Here is a 24,491-nt window from a genome sequence, read left to right as displayed (position 1 = left end):
GTTTATTCTATCTCTGTCTAGTATGAAAACACTTCAGCCTTCCTCTGATGCAATCAGTATTAACCAACTTTGGCAATGTACTACTGGACCAGTGACCTGCGGTGTAGCAGGAAAATACCTTCAAAACATTTACACACCTTTCCCCAGTCTGGCCTCTGCTGACAGGGGATGCCTGAGTACAACTCACACCCACAGCCCCAGATTTTGGCCCCTGAATAAGGTGACCTGGGACTCAGAGAATGGAACTTCTATTTTTGTCATTACCACAGGACAAGTGGCTTTAGATGACCCATTCCTAACTGCCTGTGCCTGGTACACAGACAGGCCAGCACTGGCTCACTTTGTGAAAGGTTTTGCCTTCTTCTGGTAAAACAGCTCACTCTGAAACACCCTATACATGTGTGAGACATGAAGTGTGGGTCTGCAGCTTCTGGGTACTCAGACACCGCACTGAAGAGAATGAGCTGGGTGCAGGCAGAGAGAGAGGAGATGAGAAACTGTCATTCTTGCAAGAGATACTGGAGAGATTTACAAAGAAAAAAAATTAATTCAGCTTAACAAGATTTTGCCTGCTAAGTCCTCTGGCAGCCTGAAGGACAAAACTTTACCCTTCTTAAGCTTCAGCACAGCAGGAAAAAGTTTCTGCATTTCATGAAAGCAAATATTTGATTCTGAACCTAATGATAAAAGTTAAATGATATTTTAAGGTCTTGACCTTACATTTTCACTGTCCTACTACACAAAAATCCAGGAAAAACTAGGGAAATGCAGTGTTTGTTGCGTGACAAGAACTCACACACTTGCCATTTTTCTCCCATTTAAGTACACCAGAGCCCTTTATAAAGGTAAAAAAATAACTCAGCTGTCCTTTGCCTTGGCTCATGCAAGATGTATAAGTACATTCAAATTTTACAATTTTTCCTGTGCAGGTCAGAGACTAATGTCAGTTTCTTTCATTATATTTGATGCAGAATCCCTAAGGAGTACCTGAAAAAATAAGAGTATGTGACAGAGAGAATAAAATGAATTGCAAATATGCAGAATTGTAAAGATCTCAGTGATGTCTCACAGAAATGTCTGAAAAACAGTCTATTTAGAGCCCATCCAGAGTATCAAACAGGCATCTCACCAGGGACGGGCACAGCACAGGCTACAGACTGTGAAGGTATTAGGAAGAAAAGGACCAGTCATGCAGTGCACTCTGCAAAGATGCTTTTGCCAAAAACTGAGTTTGACAAGCTCTAATAATGATCCTAAGAATAATTAATGCTCTCACTCCTCCAGCACATTCTCCCCAGGAGGCAGAGAATTAATGGTGAAGCTTCCCAGACTTTTCTGCAGATAAGCAAATGCAGCTAAAGAGACAATAGCACTAAAGCCCATCTTCGGTCTCTTTCGAAGGTGTGGATGTTCTTCCACCACCACAGCCACTGTTCAACCTCTGCACCAGCAGAAATTTGAGTACAGGACCAGAGTCCTTGAGGAGCAGCACATCCATTCATCAGTGGCATGGCCAGGACAGTGCTGGACACCAAATGCCAGCAGCTCGTGGGCTCCAGTGCCATGGGCAGAGCCCGAGGGAGTGGAAGGGCACAGGAAGTTCGCAGATGCCACCAGGGTAAGAACCTTCTGCTGCTCTGCAGCCTGGAGGGAGAGGGGAGGAGGAACCTCACCCTCTGGAGACCTGCAGCACATTTCTGAAACACCTTTTCTATTTTTCATGCATTTCTCTACTTTTTAGTGTGCACGGGGAGCCAGATTTAATTTGTCATCTTGCAGTCATCACATCTGAAACAGATACAGTAGGAATGTAAGCTCCCTTATTTCAGGCCTTTTGCTTTAACCACAGAACATCCATCTATGCTACGAGAGAGTCAGCCAGACCATGAGAACTGCATGATACAATCTACAAGGAATATTTTTAATGATGTAGCATTTTTGAAAGCACGTTATGCAAGGATACTTTTAAAAGGAATTATAATGTAATTTGGGTGTAGTCTCTACAGAAAGACAAATATAATTCATTCTTATCTTCTCCTAACTGCCTCCTTTTTCACTGCTGTCAGGAACCTTGCATGAAAACATATGATTTTACACCAATGACGCCTGCATCTTGCTCTTTACCAGATATGACAGTCTGTATGCAACATGGCAATCTGGGAACTCTGGAGGGAATTACATCAGCAGTTTGTGTCAAAGTTCTGTTTTCTATTTCTATTAGGAGGGATTATTTCAGCATCCAAATCAATATGACTGTATGGCAGCATAAAATCTATCAGAGAAAAGTTTACAAGTAAGGTCTTATCTCTGGCTCAAGGAACAGATGTGGGAAAAACGACTGAAAATAAGAGCTCTCCCTATAGAACAGAGTTAAACAGATACCAGTGTCAATGGCTGAATGCTGCAACTGTGGGATTAACTGCTCCTTGTTAATTCAAACTTTTAACAATTGGATTGTGGTGGCGAATAAAAGCAGCATGTTCCTTACCAGTTGGCATCTTTAAATTAAGGTATGGCATCTGTGTAAAAGATTTATTTCATTTTAAGAACTCACTGTTGGTGTGGCACCAAGTACTGTCATGGCATGGAAGAGTAACTCTCAGCAGTGCAGAAACCAGGAGGGTAATAAAGCACTCAGAAAAATATTTCTGTTCTCATTTGTCCACGTATAGAATAAAAGAAACAACAGCTAGGAATCCTACTTCAAAAATGGATCTTCTGTAAGAGCTTTACAATGACGTCCAGGAAACCATTCTTCTGCAGCTCACGAGTGACAGGTTCCAGTAAAAGACCAGTCAGATTTTCTTTTAAAGGGTGAGTTCTGTCATTGCATTGTATTATATTCATGGATTAACTTGTATTTCTCTCTAACTTGGTGATAGATGACAGTGGATTTTAGGTAGTTGTTTCCATTGGACATGTGCTGACCTTTACCTGACTAGAATGAAAGAGAAGCCCAATGTCAACTTTAACCTTTCTGTCCAAACATACCACAGGGACAAACACATGTAAAGCAAACCTGAATGTACAGCCAGTTATTTTGGGCTTTTCCAGACTGACTTTGCACAGCAGTTCTGGTTCAATCTGCTCAGAGGAGCAACTGAAACACAGGAACAGCTCCCCTCTGGTAGCTGGGGACAACCTGCCTTCCCAGAGGAGTTAAAATGAACATCTCCTTCCTGCAATCCACTCCTGTGGCACATCCCTGCCCTGCATCCCCTGCCACAGCTCTGCAGCAAAGCCACTCTCAGAATTCACAGCAAGCTGAGAGCACCCCCTCAAGAAGGTTTGTCTGGTGCAAACCTTCCCCCAGCTTTGTCCTACGGGGCTGGGGACAGCCTGGCACTGGAACACATGGTGTGCTCCATCCTTGCAGAATACTATGGAAAAATACCACCGAGTATGCCTTACTCACTGCTGGCTTCCCAAACAACAGCTTTTATCTCATCCCTGCAGGATATTACCTGTATTAGCCAAGTACTTTGCTAATTTTACTGTTCTCAAGCACTATTAATAAATCTTATCATGGAGACTCTGATGAGGAATTACAGATCATGTGGCTTGCCAATGACTTCCCACATCCCATCCTGGGAGTACCTGAAATAGCCAGCAAAACATCTCAGTTACAGGACCAGGTCAGTGACAGATTTCCTGCAGCTGTAGCTGGCACAGCTCCCACCAGGCAGCATTTTAAGGCCTCCTCCTCTTCTGGCAGACTCTTCTTGGGAAAAACAAGAGCCAAAGCCCTGCTCATCTAGTCCAAAAAGTGGACTGCTTTGGAGGGGAGCAGCACATGATATTGCCTGTGAAGATTAATCTAATAGTCTTTCAACAGAGCTCTGCAAAGGCAAACAGTCCACTTTTACTGTGATTGAAACAGAAGTGAGGCATCTACACAAGACAGCAGGGAGGAGGCAATAGGGAAGGCAAACTCTTTTATCAATGGTGAGGCCAAGATCTGGACATTGCAGGTTCTCCCAGCAACCTTGTTTTAAATGACAAATGAAAATTGTAGAAGTTGCAGAAAAGAGTTTCCCAAATTCTTCAGGCTGAGATAAAACGCATCACACTGAACCAGCCATTCATCTCATCAAAATGCAGGTTAGCAGAAAACACAAATAAAAGTCCAAATAAACTCATGGGAGCCAGGACCAGGTATAAATAGACTTTAATTTCCCTTGAGGAAGCCTCCAAACAATCCAGAAGGTATTAGTGACACAACTTAGAAATTATGGCCGATGCCTGGATAATGGAAATAATTGACCATTCTCCAAGCTACTAAAGGAAATGGGGGATTTTCTGTTATTTGGTGTTTTCCTGTCAAAACTCTGTGCCAAGCTGGAAGTCATGTCTTAGCCAAACAGAGCTCATGCCTTAGCTAAAAGTCAAACAGGATATACAGGGGTCAAACCAGATCCACTTATGCCTTCTACCCTTAAATCCTATGTTTGTTAGGGGAGAAGCAGGTTTTCCTGCTCCTTCTTCAGCCTTTAAGGAAAACAAGTCTTTTAATCTATTTAGAGCCCCTTTCTGACATTCTTTAGCTGCAGTTTTTCTCAATCAAACTAATCTTTTCCCATCAAGCTCCATGCTAATCCCATTTTGCTCCACTCCTTAAACTAATAAAAGATTAGAGTGACATTTCAGAAAGGGCATCGTATTAAGCAGCTTCCTTCCCATCTCAACAGATCACGGCGTACAAAATGTAGTGAACGGGCCATTAATCTTATGGTAATGAGGTGTCAGTCTGAATGGAGACCTCCTCCTTGATCCATGTGAAGGGCATGGGGATAACGAGGACACCACACTGGCCACCCCTGGCAGCTCTGCCAGAAGGCAGCGGATCCATGGAGCTTCCGTTGTTGTGGTGGCAGCAGCTCCTGTCCCCACTCTGCTGTGCTGTGACCATGGCCAGCAAACATCCACATGGACCTGTCACCCCTGTGCTGCCCACACACATAACAAGCTTTCCTCTGTTCTAATTAGCGGCATAAAACTGTTTAACAACTTCAGCTTTGCTCTAGAAGCTGATCAATTAGGATCAGCCACCACACACAGAGACATTTTTCACACCTATCCATCCAGCTGGTGAAAACCATGAGCAAACTTCCTTCATTCCTACAGGGGACAAACCAGTGCTCTTCCTGGGAACATGTCTGCATTGGTATTACCCAGTTTGCTTTACTACAGAAAGAATGTTTTCATTTTCTTAAAAATGTCACCATTCTACTAAAGAAAATTTCCTGGGAGACTCAAGTGTTAGCAAGTGCTGAGAAAACTTTCTGAGAAAAGTACAAGGTGGGTGATGCGTGGTGACATCCATCCTGTCCCTTGCTCTAGCAGGATGCTCTTCCCTACAGCGTGAGGTGGGCTGGGGATTGCAGCTCTGCTGCACACACAATGCCAGGAGTCTGTGCTGAGCCCAAAATGCTCTGTGTGGTCACAACTGCATCTGTGCTCAGAACAAACTGCAGCAACAGGGCTTGAAAATAACAACCAGGGCAGAGGGATGCTGCAGGAACTGTGGATGACAAGGCAGCACATCCCTCCTTCTTACAGAGATGTCTCCATGCATGGTTTTCACCTGTACATTTGTTTTTCTTTCTTGTGAACCAATGAATAAAATCTGTGGATTTCATATCCTCAAAAGCCAAGTGTTAGAAGGTAAAATTACCCTACCATTTACCTTTGCCATTTGTGCTTTTTCATGGTTTGTGTAGTTACTACTACTGATACAGGCAAGAAAGTCCTTAAAAATATTCTCCCTGTAGAGGAGTTCGGCCCTTCTCCTTCTATTTGAGGCAGTCTAACCCTGCAGTTGCACATTCACTGTTCTGTCTTGGTACAGTCACTTAATGCTAGCTATCAACAAAGAAGCTGATTAATTGGAGCTATTTCAAGGACAAAATTCCCCAGAAACTGAATCTTTACAGTAGATTAGAAAATGCATTTTTCTACAATTACAGGAGGACACAGCATCACTGGTATTGCCAATAAACATCAATTTTTACCCATGCAGCCTCTAGCTAAGTCTTTATTCTAACTTTCTTATCTAATTATATGCATAAAAGAGATACCTCAAAGTAAAATAAAAGGTTTTTCTCCAATGCACTTTGCTTAGAAAAATCCTACCTCTCCTCCATCTGTTTTGGAAATCAACTGTCTTGGCAGAGCTTAGCCACTTACCTGTACACTGTGGTAGGTGGGGAGCTCAGGGTGTCATAGATGAGCCTCACGTGTCCTTGGTACAACTCCAGAGCCAAAGGATCATTGTCTCCTTTGTACAATAAGATGCCATTGTCCTTGTCCGTGGCTACCTGTGAAACATTCATAACCACATCAGGTTGCTTGAGAATGATTAAAAAAAGAAATAAACCTATATTTAAAATCAAACCAAAATCATCTATGCAATTCAAACATACTTTAATACATCATATGCATGAGCAGCAATGAGAGCAAGAGCCAGGAGGCACAAAAAGGTCTTGGCGCCCTTGGGTGGGCTCACACACAAAGGTCAGCTTCCCATTTCACATGAGGACCAGTTTTCAATTGTCTTCTGAACCTGAGGCCTCTAACAAAATCCCAGGCCTTTTGTCTGCTGAATATGCAAAATATTGTCTGGAGAGGCCATCCAGAGCAGCCTGTTTTAAGAAGCATCCTGACATTAAACACCAGGTTGTGCAGGATGAAACACAATGGTGTGAATCAGTAGGAAGAGAGGGAGGATTCCTGGATCATCCCTGGTTGTGTTGCCAGTCTGGGAATGAGAGTGGAGAGATTCTGGAGGCAGGAGGTGTACCCACAAAGGTACAGTGGTGCCTTACTTGCTCCTTCCCATTTCAATGACTTTAGAGCAGACAAGTGGCTCACAGGCTGACTGATTTTCCCAGGATTTTGGCCAGCAGCCCCTGTTCTGTCAGCACGAGACGCAAGCACGTTACAGGTATTGCTGCTCAGAGGAGCTCGTGACAAACCTGGAGGGAGATGTTTGCCTGCGGGCGGATTTTGGCTGAGGGCAGCTCCACGTAGGAGTCCTTGCCCACGAAGTTGACGGTGATGAGCTTCTCGCAGCGCTGGCCCGCGAAGCCGGCGAGGCAGCGGCACACGGGCTCATGCTGCACCACGATGCACTGGGCGCCGTTCTGGCACTCGTAGTTGTCGCAGGGGCTCGTCTGCAGCAGCACCATCGGCGGGGGGGTCTCGCAGAACAGCCCGCTGCAGAGGCAAAGGGAAGGCAAAGCAGCCTCAGTTACCCCCGTTGTTACATTTTTCTTTCAGGTGCTGCCATTCTGCTTTGGAGTAGCGACTCTGAGGTTCAGCCACCGTGTGCCTGGTGCCCCGTGTGAAAGCAGCACAGCTGAGTGCTGGCTGTGAACGAGCCAGTGCAGGCACTGAAAGCAGCCTGTACTGCCCTTTGCACTGGTTCTTCAGCTCTGCAAGGCACTGCAGCCTGGCTGAAGCAGCTGCCACCCATACTGTGCCCTGCAGAGGTTCCCAGTGAAATCTGTGAGCCATTTAAGCCCAAACCTGAGATTTCCCCATCCTAGATCTGCGATTTGAGTCTACTCTGCTGTTGTAAGTGGCAAACAAGGGAACCCCTTTCCAGAGGTACCAGCAGAAGAGCACTGCTAACCCAGCCTGTGAGCTTCGTTCTACCTAGTGCCCATTGTTGTTTTGTCTTCGGCAGCAAGCAGAAAACAGAAGGAAAAGTCAGTGTGTATAATTCTAATTTTGTGGATGTTAATAATAATAAAAAATCCGTGTGACCCGCAACAGCCTCCACTAACAGAAAGCAAATGTTGGAAGAAGCCAGAGAGTCTGTGCTTAGTGCTGCTCTGAAAGATTCCCCAAGCTCCTGGTAGGGCTCCTGCACACCCCTGCCTGCTGTGAAACCCCTCTGGTGCGTGGCTTTACCAGGGCAGCTCTCCTGATACTGGCACCTAGAAATTACATTAGCAACAGTGTCTGTCAAGGCCCTTTCTTTTTTAATTTAATTTTTTTTTAAAAAGTGTATATTTAGAAATAATTAATAGGATTTATTTCCCCAGCAGTGGAATGTGGAACACAGCCTGACTTGCATAGCTTGGCCAAGTCCATTCTGCCTGGTAGGATCTCATTTATTTAAATAATCACTGCAAGTTCCTTGCAGCAATCTGTCCCAGTGGAGAGCTCGGAAGCATCTGCACCACAGAGGAGCAGTGCTTCCATCAGGCTCTGCAGCTTAATGTGTGCTTCCCCACCAGAGCAGCATTTATCAGGCAACACTACTGTGAAGCTGATTGCTGGAGGGAAGCTTTGAGAACTTGGGGTTTATTCAGCGGGGCTCACAAATTCTCTAAAATGTTTTCATCTGCAGGGGGCAAATGACTGTTATTTTGGGAAGAAAACACTGAAAAATTTTTAGGAGGAAAGCATATTATGTGGCTGGGAGAAGCTGATGAGGGCCAAGGAAAGGTGCTGCAAGGAGCTCAACTACACCTGACCAGTGAATGGGAAATTATGAGATAGGAGAGTGTGAGCATGGTTGCACTATTGATTTTCGGGGCTGTCTTGAGAGCCTCACTGTGCACGAGGCCCTACCTGCATTGTTCAGAATTACCCAGGTGCCATTTGTTCAGCCATGTGAGGATGTAAGTTTTAACATCTTTCTAATGTATGGCTCCAAATGGCTTTGACACACAGCACAGTGACAACCATAAAATCATTATAGGTCTGTGCGTTTATTACAACAGCATAAGCTCGGGATAATTGGGAGGGCACTCTGCAAACTCACTGCTGGGAAATGATTCCTAATACTTAGCCAAAAAACTTTATTAATCATCATCTTACATCTCCTAGTTACCTTTGTCAGACCACCCCTTGTGTTCTCTCCTTTTCATCAACACTTGCAGCCTTCAAACATTTGCAGAGCTATCTCCTTGCCACACATCACCGTGCCCAAGGCAGCTGTGAGGACAGGAGAGTCTGTAACCCTGAACATCAGAAGGCTGAACTCTGTCAATCACCATATTTGCATTTGTAATCTTAACAGGAAAAACCCCAAACCTCAGAACCCCCTTCAGAGCAGCCAGCAAGCCTTTAAACTACAAAAGGCTTGAGTCACGGGAAGAATAATGAGATCATATTTTGTTAGCAGAATTTTAATCCTGAAATCAAACAAGATCAGGGACTATTCTGCATGGAGAACACATGGGGCTACAGCTTGCTGCCTGCCTTGGCAGTGGGAGTGTGGTAGTGCTCAGTGTGAGGTTTTTCTCCCCAAAGACCCTTGTCTTCCTTGCATCTTGCACAGGAAATTTAGGGAAGTGGCATGGACTAGTGGAAAAAAAAGAAAGCTAACAGGAGAACTCAAGTTAATCCTGGCTGGGATGTTGACAGGCAGTAGGATTTCTTTGCTTGCCCATGGCTGCCTTGGGCTATGAAGTGCTGCCTAAGCTGGTAGTTGAGTTTTGGAGCTTTGTGTAGAAAGATGCTTCCCCTACTTGGAGGACTTTAAGTGGAATGAGACCCCCTCATTTGATCAAGAGAGAAGACTGGACTGTTCCAGGTTCTGCTCTTGATGTCCCTGGTGTGGGACCAGACCAGTCTCTCACCTACCCCTGCTGCTCCACCCAGCCGTGTCAACTCAGAACATCTCTGCCAAACACTGTGACTCTGCTTTCCCAGAAAAAAACCCTCGCATTCATCACTGCCTAGTGCTGACAGGCCTTAAAAATCAGGGGACCTGCAGCAAAAGTGTCCCAGTCAGTCCCACCTGATGACAGGCTCAAGTTACCCTTGACTCCAGACATGGCTTTGCAATCCCATTTCTCAGCTCTAACAATTAGATAACACTGAGGATTTACAATCCCACAGTCACGTTAGCCTTACCAGTCACCAATCTGCAAGATCCCTAAGGCCATAAAATGGACTGAAGCAGAGAGTGAAACATGGAGAGAAGGGTATGAATTTGAAATGCAGAGGATCTCTGATACCTTGTAAATAACCAGTCTGATTCTGTGAAACCATGGGCTGACATCATGTTATATATCAATGCCTATTCAGGAAGGCTGTCTACTTTGCAACAGAAATGTGTGTTGAGAGGGAAGAAAAAAAAACCCAAACCAGCAAGGATGAAAGCAAGAAGAATGAAAACAGTTGCAGATACAAAGCAGAGAAAATGATTTATAGGTGTTCATGCAATTTCTGCTTTGTCAAGACTGATCTTTTCAAGTACTCCTTCTTTGTCTTGTGTGTGTATTTCAAACACAGAAAAGGTTTAGCTGGAAGGAAGCCAGTATCCAGCCTCAGGCAATGATTAGTGAATCCATTTTGAGGAGCATACTTGTCTTTGACAGACAGAGAGATTTCCAGGAGTCAGATATATTGGCAGCTGTCAGAATGAGAGACTGGAAATTTACAGCCTGAATCATACTGAGCTCGTCCAAGAGGCACAGAGACACTGCCACAAAATCTTCAGACTCATGTTTTTCTTGCAGCCAGTTCTGAGGGTTCGTAAATGCAATTTTATTATCCTTTGCTCACTCTGCACACGCAGGGTTTATCTCCATATAACTTATGTGAGTGTATTAGATGGTGTGCTGAGTGCCTTAGCAGGGATGGCTGGGGCAGGCACACTGACACAGCACTGCCCCAAAACCGCTGCTTTCCAAGCAAGAATCGCCTGCCCCCTGGGTCCAGCTAACTTGTTAAAACCTCCTGCAGGGACAGGACTTGAGGCAGCCGTTCACACGGGGATGACAGATCAGTGCTGTGTGAGAGGCTGATGAGGATGAGAGCGATTCCAGAGAGCAGCCCGGCCCCGTCCCGCAGTCCCGGCCGTACCTGAAGCCCTGCGGGCACACGCAGGTGTAGCCATTGACCGCATCCACGCAGGCAGCTCCGTGCCGGCACTTGTGGCCCACACAGTCGTCATCATCCACTTCGCAGTGCTTGCCGCTGTAACCCGGCAAGCACTCGCATCTGAAACGCAGGAACATCCTTGTTAATGGCTCGTTTCAACATTCACAACAGCAGCTCACACAGGCAGCCTAGCACCTCTTGCATTTGGGGTGGGGAGATGTTAGCAATTGTTCCTGGCAGCATCAGGCACAGTTCCTGCCATCAGAAAGGCTCTGGTCCCTCCTGGCTGGCTGCACTTGAGGTTCTGCAACCTGCTGAAATTCAAGTCGAGCAAAGCACCACCATACTACAGCTTCTCCTCAGCCAAGCCTGTGGAGAAGGGTGAGCACCCAGTAGACTCCCAGCTGTGCTAAAGATGACAATGCCTTCCCTAATCTTACAGACTCAAGGGGCAATATTCTGCAAGGCCAGTGGCTCTGATACTCCAGACTATGATTCTTCCAGCGCCTGCACACTGCTGGGTGTCTGAGGCTGGCCCTGTGCAGCTACACGGAGCACAGGAAGGGTCTGCCTTCCAAATGGAAGCAATCTGCAAGCCAGCCATAAAACTCAGCAAACTTAAAGACCAAGTTTTGAGACTACCACCTGCTTTCCATTCATTTGCAAGGCAAAATGCTGCTGCAACAATGGAAAGTTGTCTTTGCAGCCTGTCCTTTGCCGTGGTGTCACTGTGCCTGCTGCTGTGGGGTGACGCCGTTCATAGGAGCACGGTGGGATGTACCCAAACCTGCAGACACTGCCTGTTGGTTTTATTTTACACCATTCTCAAGTTTGCTGTATGAAGGCTGCATCAGCATTTCTATTTATAAGTCTTGCAGAAGTTTATAACCTGACAATAGAAAATGCATCCCAAAGTCTCTGACTTGGATCAGATCTTTTGGGATTGCTGAGCAGCCTTTTTTTGAATCTATAGTGTAGACAATGTTTAGTCATGAACACTCTTTAGTCCATAAAACACATTTTACTCCTCCCAGCTGGATGTTGTTGCACATCTGGAAAACAAAAGGCATACCACTTCAACCAAATCAAGGGAAGAGCTACAGTTAATTTCAGCCATAAAAGAGAGGTCTGTGCTCTTGCTAGAGCCTGTGGTTGGACCCAGCGTGCACAAGCACTGAGAGCTGGAAGAGGAGAGACATTATAAAGTTGAGGATGTGGCATCAGGAGAGAGACTACTGCCCCATCAATCCACGCAGCTGGCCGACTCCTCCTGGTGGGGTAAATGCAGGAGGAGGCACCTTGTAGAAAACCTCTTCAGAGGAACTGGACACACGGGAGTGAAGTGATGAGGAGAAACCATTTCCACTTTCCAGGCAGCAGTCACTGTGCTGACTGTTGTTCCGAGTGACAGCACGTGGCTCCTGGCTGCTTCCAAGCGAGGCAGTGAGCTGGGTGACACTCTCCAGAGTGCAGCAGTGCCCTGTGAGTGCCAAGGGCCAGGGAGTGGCTGCCACGGGTGACAGCAGCCGCCCAGCTCAGGCACAGAGAATGTGAGCTCCAGTCTCCCTTTCAGAGCGTGGCTCATGACTGGCTAAACCAGGAGGAAATAGGGCAAAGCCTGTTCACCTGCGGCTGTCCATGGGCAGGGCTAGGTGCAGGCAGACACCCCACCCTCCCTGCAGGTGAGGCCCCATCATGAGCCTCTGCAGCCACAGGAGGGTCGATGTCCCAGCTCTGCATGTGTGAATTGCTTCTTTACACCTTGGTGACTCGGGGAATACTGTGATTAACATAATGGAGATGACAAAAGAGAGCAAAGAGCAAAAAGCAAAAGGTGTTCCTTCCTCAAACCCTAAGAAATGGGCAACATTTTCTGGCAGCATTGCAGACACACCTGCAAGGAAATAGTGTCAATCAAAAGACTTTGTGAGGGGAATTGGCAGCATTTAATCCTGTTGGTTTTTATTGATCCCTGCAGTCCTAATATAAAGTGATGTAATAATGAACAATGTGCAGTTCCTTATTCAGGGCTGCCATGCATCAATTTTATGATGTGTATTGGCTATCTCAGTAATGACAGAACCACCACTTTTCTCTGCAGGGCTGCATTAAATCAGCATTTTAAGCTGTCAGGTAATAATTCCAAGCTTTAGAATAATAAAGTATATTTATATCATGCTCCAACATCAATACAGTGAATGGAAAAACATGCTTCTTTCTTGAAGTTATTTTTTTGTAAGTAATTTCATTGTGTTAAAGGATGTTTTTTTGCTTTGTTTTCTGGCATACAGAAAGCTACTCTTCTTCTACATAGTAACAGCACACTGAAGTTGTGGAGGCTGGAAAGGAGGAAAGCCACCTGCAAATTCAACTCCAAAAGCAAAGAGCTCTGTGCAGCCAAAGACACACTGAAACAGTCCAGTTTTCTTCCAAGCTTGGCTTTAGAAGCATGGAATTCCTTTTGGGTCCATTTTCTTTGAGCTCTTGGTGTGTCACATCTAGGCTGAAGCTACCAGAAAATGCCTGCCTGAAGTATAGGAGGTGAGAAATTCAATCCCATGAGTTCTTCATCCAGACTCCTCCAAAAAACCCAAGGTGTGTCCCACCAGGGCATGGTAACTCCATCCTTATCCCACAATCCCACACAGTGCCAGCAAGGGACTGAGTGTCAATCAGTAAAAGTCTGATGTAATAAAGAAGGTGGCAAAGAAGCCTTCATGTTCAGATCCTGATAAGAGAGTAGATAGTTATCTCATTTCCCAGCGACCATCTGACACCACTGCAGTTGAAATCTTGTTTTCTGTTACAGCCTTGCAGTGATGGCAACATTCCCAGTATCACAGAGAGCCTAAAAACATGTCCAGTGGTATTTAAATTGTTGGCCTATCTGAGGAGATTTGCATCTGCATGCACTCAATGTCTGTTGTATTAAAGCCGTGAATCATGGCTTCTATCGCAGGGCCAGAATGGAATTTCCCTCCCCAGGTCAATAAATAACTTGGCTTCCTATTTTTTTCCTGTCTTTGTCATCTTTTCTTCCCTTTGCAGAGCTGGAGACTGACTAGAGCTGAGGGCAGGACAGACAGAGTGACTGGTGCTGTGCTCTCCCCCACTGGTGTGTCCTACTCACATGCCCAGGGCACAAACAGCTCAGGGACAAGCCTGAGCCCTGCTATTAACACTCCCTGCCTCTGGAAGCAGACAGGGGACAGACAGCAGCATGACTCCTCCTGCAGGCAGCATTACCTGCACCATCAGATCAGGCTGCTTGGGGGATCAGGGATCACAGGACCAGAGGCTGCTGTTTTCAGTGAGCCCCAGCAGCATCGACACAGCACTGCACAACCACTGAGGGCTCATTTCTGAATGGTTTGGTACCACTAAAGGATGAAAGAAATAGCAATACTTGGACACCTTTACATTCAAGGCGCCTTCACCTCTCAAGTCTGGCTGCTTGAAAACAAAATGGGACAGAAGGAGTAGAGAAATAATGGATTTTTCTGTAGCATTCTAAGAATAGGGGTAAGAATAACACAACAAACAGTAGTAGAAAAATACTTAAAGGCAGTTATTTAAACTCCCCTCAAGGCTTAGTGGCCCTACTGTGAAGAACACTTTTCTTGCAAGCATGTGAGAAAAAGTATCTTATTTACTCAAATTGTTTGGGTGGCAGGTATGACAATGCTTCCAGCAAGAGGAAAACCATTCAGGGCCACAGCTGTCTCCATCCCTTCATGCTCTAGCAACAGAAGGCAATTTGAGGTACAAGCCTTCACCTCGTAACATGATGTAGCTACTGAATTAACCAAAGGTACTGGATTGACTAAATGATGGATTAAGTGGGAACAAAACCTGGAAAGAACGTCAGGGACTGCTCATGCACTGGCACACACCTCCCTATCCAATCCCTACACATCAGTTCAGGAGCCATCCTAATCATTTAATAGCTTCACCTTCCTCAAGATTTGGAAACATTTCTGTCTGGAGGCTTTTCACCCAAAAGAAAGGCTTGTGTTGTACCACCTGCCTGTCTACCAGAGAGTAAGCTGCCCTTGAGATAGCCACCCTCTCTAAAATTTTGGTTCATTTCCTTTTACCTCTCCTGAAATGTCCTGTGTGTCAGTTTACACTGTTCTGACATGCTGGTTGTTTCACAGGACACAATCTGACCCCAAGTTAGCAGGAAGAACAAAGTCTTCTACCTTCCCTCTCCTGGGTGTGCTGGACAGAACCCCCGGAGGGAATCAGTGAACACCCAGAGCTGCACTGTGGTTGTGAAAACAGCCTTAGGGAAAGGTGCAGAGAGCAGCTCCCTCTGCACTGAACTCTCTTGGATTTTTCTCCAAAGATCTTTTCCTGACAAGCTTTTCACAGAGCTTGACTTTTCAACTGACTGTCTCTATTTGCTCAATTGTTCTGTAAGTTCCCCTTCAGACAAGTGAGGAATGCTGCCACTGTGCACCTCTCACAACTCCCCAAGCCCAAACCTCCAGGTACTTTACTGCTGTCCAAAACACGAGGCTTTATTTCACCCCTGTGAAACAGTCAATGTCATTCCCAATAGGAAAATGCAAACACAGACTTCACCAAACCCCAGATGAGCCAAGCAAGGCCAATGGAAAAGGTGGCTCCTGAGTGGGAGCCATCCAGCTCCAGATCTGTTAAGGCTCCAGTTATGCTGCTTGAATTTATAAGTGCCCTAAGGAACACATAAGGAAACTGCCCTTGGTTCCTGATGCAGGATAAGGTATTTTGCAGTGACTGTTCCATAAATTCTCCTATTGCAATGCTCTATTCCAGAATAATTTCTCTGCTCTGCGGGCACATCCATTATTTTCAAGTAAACCACAGAAAGCTAGAAAAGTATGTATGGATGCGTGGAAGTTAAAATGTGGCACGGACTGAAGTGTATATAGTCTTGCATCATTTGTGTTAATTTTGGTCATTTTTGCTCCAAACTCACTGTCAGCACAACCTCAGCCAAGCCAATGGAAGGATGTGCCCAGTGTGTAGAGACCAACACACATATACACTCTTACCTGGTTCCTTTTTCCAGGGAAACACATTTGGACTCATGTTGGCAGGGATTTAGATCAGGAACACAGTGGTTAATCACCTCGTCACACAGTTCACCTGAGCCAAAGGAAAAGCAAAAAAGCTGTAACACAACTTGGACAATCCTGAACACCCATGATGTCCAGGGATGGTCAATCTCCCTAAGTGGAGACAGCTCAGTAGTTCAGCAGGAAGTGACAAAATTGCTTGTTGAGGTCACATGAGACTTCATTAAATCGGCTCCTTTGACCTGCAGCGACCACACTGTTTCTATCACATGGATTTGAAAGACTGGTATAAAAAGTACTGATGTATAAACTCTGCTTGGAGACTGACGAGGGATCAAATGGGCAGCTCCTGACCCAGAACCTCTTATTTCAAAGCAAGAAAGTGACACAAAAGTGAAGTTGCTCATCAGACCTTAACATTTTCACACGGTCACATATTTCAGCCATGGTTAATACGCTGCCAAAGAAGCTGATTGGACATCGTTCTGGGAAAGAACAACAACCCACAAACCCGCCCCCCAAAACCTCTGTGACTCTCTGTAATAGGAACCAGCTTTAGGACTGCATGCAATTATAAAACATTCACTATTTATAAGAGAAGTACTAGCTCTATTGTGCTCACAGGAGATGATGTCTTTGCAGAATAAAATCCATCTCATGTAAGCCCAGCTCAGCTGTTTCTAGGTACGGTGTGTAACATGCCACGAACCTCCCTGGATTTGTATAAATTTTAAAAATTAATAGTTGTAGAATGTTCAAACCATGATAGTTTATTTAAATACAATCCTTCCCTGAGTCCTAAATTATTAGGTCACACTTCAGTACCCCAGGATTTGCGATCCAGCCAAAGACCACAGAAATCTTTGCCTTCCCCAGAATCCAACAGAAACCTACCCCACACCTCCCAAAGCCTTGCAGGAAAAGCAAAGGTCAGGCGGTCTCAACTTGTAACCCCCCAAAAGCTACAGTCCCAAAGTCCCCTGTGCAGCTCTACCAGAGGAGCACATCTGCAGGGTTTCAAGGTTAGGCACATTTTCTGTGCCTAGACACGGTACACACCATCACATAAGCAACAGGCTGTGGGAATAGTGGGGGAAAAGGGTAACGTGGGAGGCACTGGTGGGCTGGAATTGTTCTGGAAGATTTTCATGGAGCTGCAGCTCCACCTGCCTTGGGAGAAATGCCATTTTCAAAAATCCCTACATTTCTCTACACTCTAGTGGTCACAGAGAAACACTTGAAAACACAAGCCAAGCAAACCACGAAGATCAAAATTCAGATGGAAAATGCAAATCAGAACCATCCATCTTTTATCAGTTCTGTGATCTGGCAGGGGTGGCCGAGATCACAATTTTGAGGATGACTCTGGTGCTGATTGTGTGGTTTGTTAAGTGCCCCAGGTGCTAATGCTCTGTCAGGTTATTCCTCCCATGTGTCCAGCCTCCCTCCAGTACAAGATACAGAGCTCTTGCTATGACTCTCACTGTTAGAATGGAAGTAGAATATGTTTTTGCAAAAAATTAATTGTTTTTGTGTGTTTCAAACATGGAACATGTCCTAGATCTGCTTTTGAGAGCTGTTAGGTGTAAATGAGAGCAGGAATACAAGCCATGGGAGGGGGCACTGCCAGCACAAACCCTGTCCTCATGGGCCATACACACCCTCCTGGACTTCATGGTGGGCTGGGTTTGGCAGCACCAGGGGAGCCTGGCATGGAAACCTGCAGTTCATTGTTCACAACATCCATCATAAGACAAGCAATTCCATCTGGAGCCAAGGAATCCCAGGAACTAACCACTGCTAAATGCTACCAAGTCTTTTTACAGCCCTGGACAAACCCTGTGCAAATGTAATCAAAGTATCCAGCTCAGGAAGGGGCACATGCCAAAGAAACTGAACACTGCAGATCCATGGGAACCAGGGAAACAGATCATTCACTGGGCTTGGGGTTGGCCACTCTACTTTGCTGCTCCTCAACAGCAATGAGAGATGTTCAGCTCTCACAACTATGAACACTGGGGACAGCTATCGACACATTCTGAGAACTGGGATAGGTCTGTTTACTGCCATCCCCAAACCCACAGCCCACCAGCCCTCCCAACAGCTAACACACAAAGGCACTCCCTCAGCCTCTGGGCAGGCCTGAACGTGAGCAGGTTGGACCTTGCTACGATGCTTGGAGAACTGCCAGTTTGTCATCCTGATATTCCCCATGTCCCTCGTGTGCTACGAATCTTATGTGAAAACAAACATCAAAAAAAATTAATTGGCTGGTGACGTTAAAAGAGCTCAAATGAGCTAAATCTGGAAATATTTTTGGATGACCATTTAATAACTGAGGAGAGTGTGGATAGATGCCTTCAACTATGCTTTCACTAAAAATGGTCAATACATACTTTTGAAGTTTCAATTTTTTCTTTTGTTTTGTTTTGAAGAAAAGGAAACAGGATTTTAAAAAATATGAACAGTATCAAAACTCTCAAAGGAAATCATAATTCTTCTTGAAGTATTCTTCTGAACAGTCTTGACAAGTGCTTACAGATCCAGTAAAAATCTCCCCAAATGTCAAATATTATGACTCACTGTGTCATTCTGAAGACACCACTATCAAAATGTAGGAGAATTCTAGGCTAGGTACCAAACACAGCATCCAAAAAAATGGTATTTTTCATGCAAAACTTGGAACATTTAAGGATCCTTCCTGTTATTTTTCCCATCTATCACTCATTAGGGAGTTCACTTGGGAACGCCTTGCAACTAGAGCAGCCTCATCTCAGGAAGAAAATACCTCTTGGTCATTATTTCAGGCTCCACCAATGTTCAGTGGATGCTGCAGAAAGCATGCCAGGGACATAAAACACTTTTTGAAAAGCAAACCCAAGGCACCAGCTACACAATGTCTTTCTCATATTTTATTCACTCAGAAAATATCTGGGCCAAAAAATCTGCCCTCAGGCCTGAGAGCACAATATTCATTGGTCACTTTAATGTCAGTATCAGAGGAAAAATGTGATCCTCTTTTTTTGGAGTGACACAGGGTTGCTTCTCTGTGCAGCAATTAAAGGTCTGGTCCAAATTTCTCACTGGATAGTTATGTGAACCTAAAAACAAACCGGACATTCATCTTAGGCCAAACTCCTAGCAGCACTGATTCTCTTTGTGGAGGATATTTGATCATGCTAAAACATGAGAAAACTTCAGTGTAATGCTTTCCCAAGTGTAGAAAACCATCCAACCTTCCCATTTTCCTCTCTCCTACATACTCTCAAATCACAGCTCCAATTTGGGTACACATGGGTTTCTGAAGTGCTTCTATAAAACAGGCAGGAAAACCACAGCTGCATTTCTTTTCTAATCAGTTGAACAACTCTTTTAATCCCAAATATTGCTTTTTGTTCCATCAAGGCACTTATTCTCTGTAATCAAAGCTGAAGAGAATAGGTAACATGCAAGCAGACATTGGACAAATGAAGGGAGCAGTCTGATCTACCACAAAATATGGCAGTTTTTGGATTAGAACCAAGTTATAATGACAGGTGGAACTCTAATAGGTGGATCTCCCTTTGCTGCTGACTCATGCAAAAAAAAAAATTAAAAAAGAAAAAAAAGAGAGAGAGAAAAAAATCCTCGAACAATGGCCAAGGTATTCTCCCCTTCAAAACTATGCCCCTGGTTCCCTTCACCAGCATTGTTCATTGTCTTAAAAAAACACAGCAATTTTTTTTTTTTTTTTGCCTCATGCAACATTTTCCTGGTCTTATTTTTCAACAGAATCATGAATTTCATGGGGCTTTCCACAGGGCTCACTGCTTATGAAGAGCTGCCAAGAAACACGCTTGGGGAAGGCTTTTCTGCAGCCTTCCCCACGTCTCAGAATGAAGCCAAAACAACAATAGGGCAATAAAGATGACTTTTACACACAGTTTAATAATCATCTATCTTTTTTCCGTTCTGTGCTGTCATGAGAGCTATTTATTTCATGCCCCATTAGACTTTTAAAACCAGGATCCAAGTTACACTATTCCTCCCTAATCAGTAAAAGAGAAACTGGATGCAGTAAAAGTATTTTACTTATTTATCTGTAAGTGAAACTGCAGTTCTGAAAAGACAATGTAGAGCATCCATTTGCAACCAATGAGTTCAACGATTTTTCTTTTGTTCCATGTGTCAGTTGGGTGATACTTTGTTGTAATATACTGACAAAACAACATAGAAAATATTCCTGTCCTTAAGGCTAGAGAAGCTTTAGTAGGGCCTGCAAGACTGGCAGTAAATATGCTGTCAAGAATTTCACAGTATTACTTGAGAAAAGGAACGTGCTTATGGTGAAGAAAGGATGGAGAAAGCCTGGCCTGTGTCCACAGAGGAAACTCTTCCAGGCTGCACAGGGTGTGTGGTTAAATAGTGTGTTGCAACATTCTGAACTCTGCCAGGTAAGTCCGAATGGAACTCGTCTCTTTGCTGCTAATAAAACCCACTGTGCTGTTTTTCACATAAGACATTACTCATTTTGTATCTAATAACTTGTATCGGAAGAAATGTTTTCTGTGTTTTGTTTTCCCCTTCTCTCTTTTCAGTCATTAAAAAGAAGTCAGTGCCAACTGGAAGTTTCAGAACACTGAACCTAGAAATGGCTGGGTGGAACAGACAGGGTGTTCCTCCAAGGAAGTAATTCAGTAAGGAATGTTGTTGCTGTTTCATGAAAATGATTTGAGGCTCATTTAAGGAAATAAAAAAATTAAATTTTTACTTCCAAACTATTTAAACTTGCAATGAATAAATGAGAAGCTCTGTGAAAATTCTTCAGCAGCAAATGCTACTGTGTTAGATACAAAAACATAGAAGAAATTACCTGAAATGCATTGTAGCAGAGTGAATTCTGCATGATCACTGAAGTTTGCTCTTGCTTGACAAACACTGCCCACAAAACTCAGTAGGCAAAGAGTTACTTTATGCTTTTTATCCTGTCTTAATTGTTAAAAGCTCCCAAGTTTTCACTTACCAGGTTTTGACCTGCTAAGTGGGAACCCTTAAGTTCGATTCCACACTGGGATTCCCACAGTGGCTTGTTTTTCAGATTCAAGGAGCAATTATCTCTAACCTTAAGGTTAAACAAAGGGAGAATGGGTAAAACCAGATCTGGGTAGGGAAATAATGATCCTTTCACTGTTTCAGAATCTTGAAGAAGGAATGTGTTCTATGCACTGCTTATGTATGAAAAACCATATTCAACCTCCCAAATGCCACACAATACAGTGTGTGAAACATTAACTGAACCAGACAATTTCCAGTGCCCCCACAAGGTGGTGACCTGCCTAAAGCATTATTCCTGCGAACCACTGTGTCTGGAAAAGATCCTCATTTTGCTGGACACCCTACATTAGCGAGCTGTATTTATTTGTATGGATGTCTTCCAGTTTGTCTGGAATCTATTAGGCATCAATTCAGTTATCCATGCAATCTAGTGCAGCCAGTAACACCTGAGATGCCACATGTTATCTGAGATATCCTTCCTGGGCTGGCAGAGAGGACACTGGACACACTGTGGATTCCTGCTTGTCTGAGCAGGGAGTGGGGAATGGGGGCTGGAGCCTGTTAAAAATGTTTTTCTTCACCACTCCTTTCTCCTCATCCCGCTGCCTGCTCCAACTCCCATGGGATACAGTCCTTCATGGACTCCTTCAGTGTGGGTCCTTCCCTCAGGCTGCAGCTCTTCAAGAACTGCTCCAGCGTTGGTCCCTTCTGTGGCACACAGTTCTTCACGAGCAGGCTGATTTGCTTGTTTCCCACTGTGTCTCTTGACAGGCTGGATTTAACAACGTGTATATCCCATTTGAGGATGAATTCACTCTGCTCGTCCTGAAGGACAGCAGTAGCTGACATTCCATTTTCTTACAGACGTGTCCTGATGAACGAGGACCAATTCTCTAGTGTATCTTATTCCACAAACATGACACTTTACATTTTACAGATGGGTACTTGACCAGAGGAGATCCTGGAGCTGAGCACTCCAGCATAGCAGGACACCCACACTGAGACTGAAGACAGGCTGCAGCACTGCCAGCTGCTGTGCTATTTCCTTCCAGTACAATCAGATAGGAGTCCAATCTGATAGCAATGACATGTGGTTCTCTCTTAATAAAACAGGGCTGGAAATGGGCTTAGGCTCTTGAACAAAGCCCAAACCTTCCAGGTCTTCCAGCACTTCTCATTCCTAGTTATACAACTGGGAAATGTGGGTGCCTTTTTATGTTTCACACAGAGAGCAAGTACACTTCACATTTGCCAAGTAACTAAAACTGAGAAACTTCCATGTAAGGCAGAATCCTTCAAATAAAAGGAAGAGAGCACACCAAACTCTGACCACAATTTTCTCTGTCTTCAGGAAATTATGGCTGAAGTTCCAACATTTAAAAGAAGTTGATAGTTAAGTACTTGTTTAAGCCTTCAGCATTTATTAGACAGTCCAGATCCCTGTGGAACCACAAGGCTGAACCATGCTACCTCAAACCTCCTTGTTCCTGTAGCAAAATCTCAGGGGCAAAAAGCAGCTTCAGTGCCATGATCCACCTCAGTCTGTGCAGGGGTCACTGGTGCCTGGCCCAGGGACAGAGCCACATCGGTGTCACACTGGTGTCACACCAGTCAGTGGTGGGAGGGCTCCAGCACACAGTGACAGCCACAAGCCACCACACAGCTGCTGTCCCTGGAGCTGTTTGGCTGCAGCGGGTGCCTGGCTTTGGCCAGACAGAGATACCACAGTGGGACACTCCAGGAAAAGGGCCCATAATTGCTAACAGGGAATTGGGCTTTAAAAGTAGCAGAGCTGCAAAACTCTCAGATACCATCTACCACAGGACACCACGAGGTCCCCTAAGGTAAAACAGATCTTAGCCTTTTCTTCCAAACACATCAAACCAGAAATAGTTCCTAGCTTTTTATTACTGTTATTTATTTTTAGAGATATGTTTTTTTTCAGTGATACAAACTGCTTGCAGCTTTTTCCCAGGGAAATAAACTATTTTAAAACACTTGCTCCCACCCTCTTTCTACCACGGGTTACTGGGTATTTTAGTCAAGACCTATTTTCAGTAGTGGAAGCCACTAATTTTTTTTTTAGGTTTCAGAACAAAGAGGTGTGGGTATTGTTGAGGCTTTTTAGGACCCTTGGCAAATAGGAATATATTTCCTGGTTGGGGTTTTTTTTGATGTGTAGGTGCTACATATTTCTGCTTCTGCTAAAATCAGACAGGAAGAGGAAAAGTCACAGCAAAGAACAAAACCAAATAAACTAGCAGGCAAAGCACAAAAGCATTTGAAGCACCCAGGACATGTTTGGTGCAGCCCATTTGTTCCTCTCTATTTGTTTGGACCCCTCCTCATGTGCAGGCACAGAGAGCAGTGAGGCTGAGGACAGGATCTCTTTGGAGGGATGAGATTCTGTGTTTGAATCTAGGAGCAAAGCAGAGATGGTCTGAAGGAGATCTGGAACAGTAGTGAACAGGAAAAAGGAATGGAAGGGAAAAGCCCTCTGAATTTTGCCCTACATTCCTACACCACAAAGCTAGAGAGAAAACACAATGTTTGTATCAATAGCTGGAGACAGCCATGCTAAAGCCAAAAAGGCAGAGATTAGAAAAATACAAAAAGGGCAAGAACCAAGGTGGCTGATCTAATTAATATCTTTCTTCCTCCTTTGATGTCCCTATGAATGTTTCTTTTTGAAGGGGAGGGGAGCCTACAAAACTGTTAGGAGGAGCTGTAAACCACCAAAGATCCAAGCAGGTCGTAAACCAGCCCCAAACTGCTCAGAGCTGGCTACCTTTGGGTACATGATTGTCCTGGAGGAATTACATGTTTATAATTTAGCTTCAGGATTAAAATAACCAGTTGGGCAGAGGAAAAATAAGACATCAGCTGACAATTAAAGCCATCAGGACTCTGCTACACAGTATGAGTGTTGGTTTGGTTATTTAAATGCAGGCAACAAATACTGAAAATACTGACTTTAAGAATGGTGAGGAAACCTGGTGATGGTGGGTATGGGTTTGAGGCTTTTTTATGGCATTCAGCTGTCTGCCTCCACTCCTCTCAGTTTTGTCTTTTTAACTTGCATTTACTACTTCATGGAATCCATTTGTAATTCCACATTGTTTTAAAGTTAATAGATGGAAAAGAACTAGACAGGAGGTTATTGTGTGAGAGTGGGCTGCTTTTTGGTGTGGGTTTTTTCTTTTTTTAAATGAAAGTGAAATGGGGCTGGAGTGTGGGAAATTCCTTCCTCAGCAGTAACTTAACAAATTGGCCATTTTTCATCTACTCTGAGTAGGGGGAAAGACTGTCAAAGAATTTTAAAAGAAAACACTGCAAAATCTTATTAATTGAAGAAAGATTTTTGGCTTTCATTTTTCCAACCAATGAAAGCAAAATTCATGCATCATAATTTGGGATATTGTTCCCTAAAAAGGCTATAACAAATAAAACCAGGCAGACAGCAGATAGAGCAGGAAAACACTAAGGTATGGAAAAAACCAAAGCCTGGATACTGTGACTCTGTCAGTAGTCAAAATTTTCAACACATTCATT

At 44.4% G+C, this 24,491-nt stretch overlaps 1 protein-coding gene across 3 annotated transcripts in view; it reads right to left on the bottom strand.

Annotated features, from left to right (window-relative positions):
• The window catches only part of SLIT3 (slit guidance ligand 3), a 468,570-nt gene that overhangs the window by 17,429 nt on the left and 426,650 nt on the right, over nucleotides 1-24,491 (bottom strand). For all 3 annotated transcript variants that reach the window (XM_039559586.1, XM_010406223.4, XM_010406222.4), the window contains 4 exons: nucleotides 15,882-15,975; nucleotides 10,825-10,962; nucleotides 6,975-7,215; nucleotides 6,187-6,317 (listed from right to left, as the gene is read on the bottom strand). In XM_039559586.1, the coding sequence (XP_039415520.1) occupies nucleotides 6,187-6,317; nucleotides 6,975-7,215; nucleotides 10,825-10,962; nucleotides 15,882-15,975 (604 nt within the window). The remainder of the gene's footprint in view (nucleotides 1-6,186; nucleotides 6,318-6,974; nucleotides 7,216-10,824; nucleotides 10,963-15,881; nucleotides 15,976-24,491) is intronic.

Source organism: Corvus cornix, chromosome 13, assembly GCF_000738735.6.
Source record: "Corvus cornix cornix isolate S_Up_H32 chromosome 13, ASM73873v5, whole genome shotgun sequence".
NCBI lineage: Eukaryota > Metazoa > Chordata > Aves > Passeriformes > Corvidae > Corvus > Corvus cornix.
The sequence above is the reverse complement of the archived record's forward strand: the minus strand, read 5'-3'. Positions and strand labels throughout refer to the sequence as shown.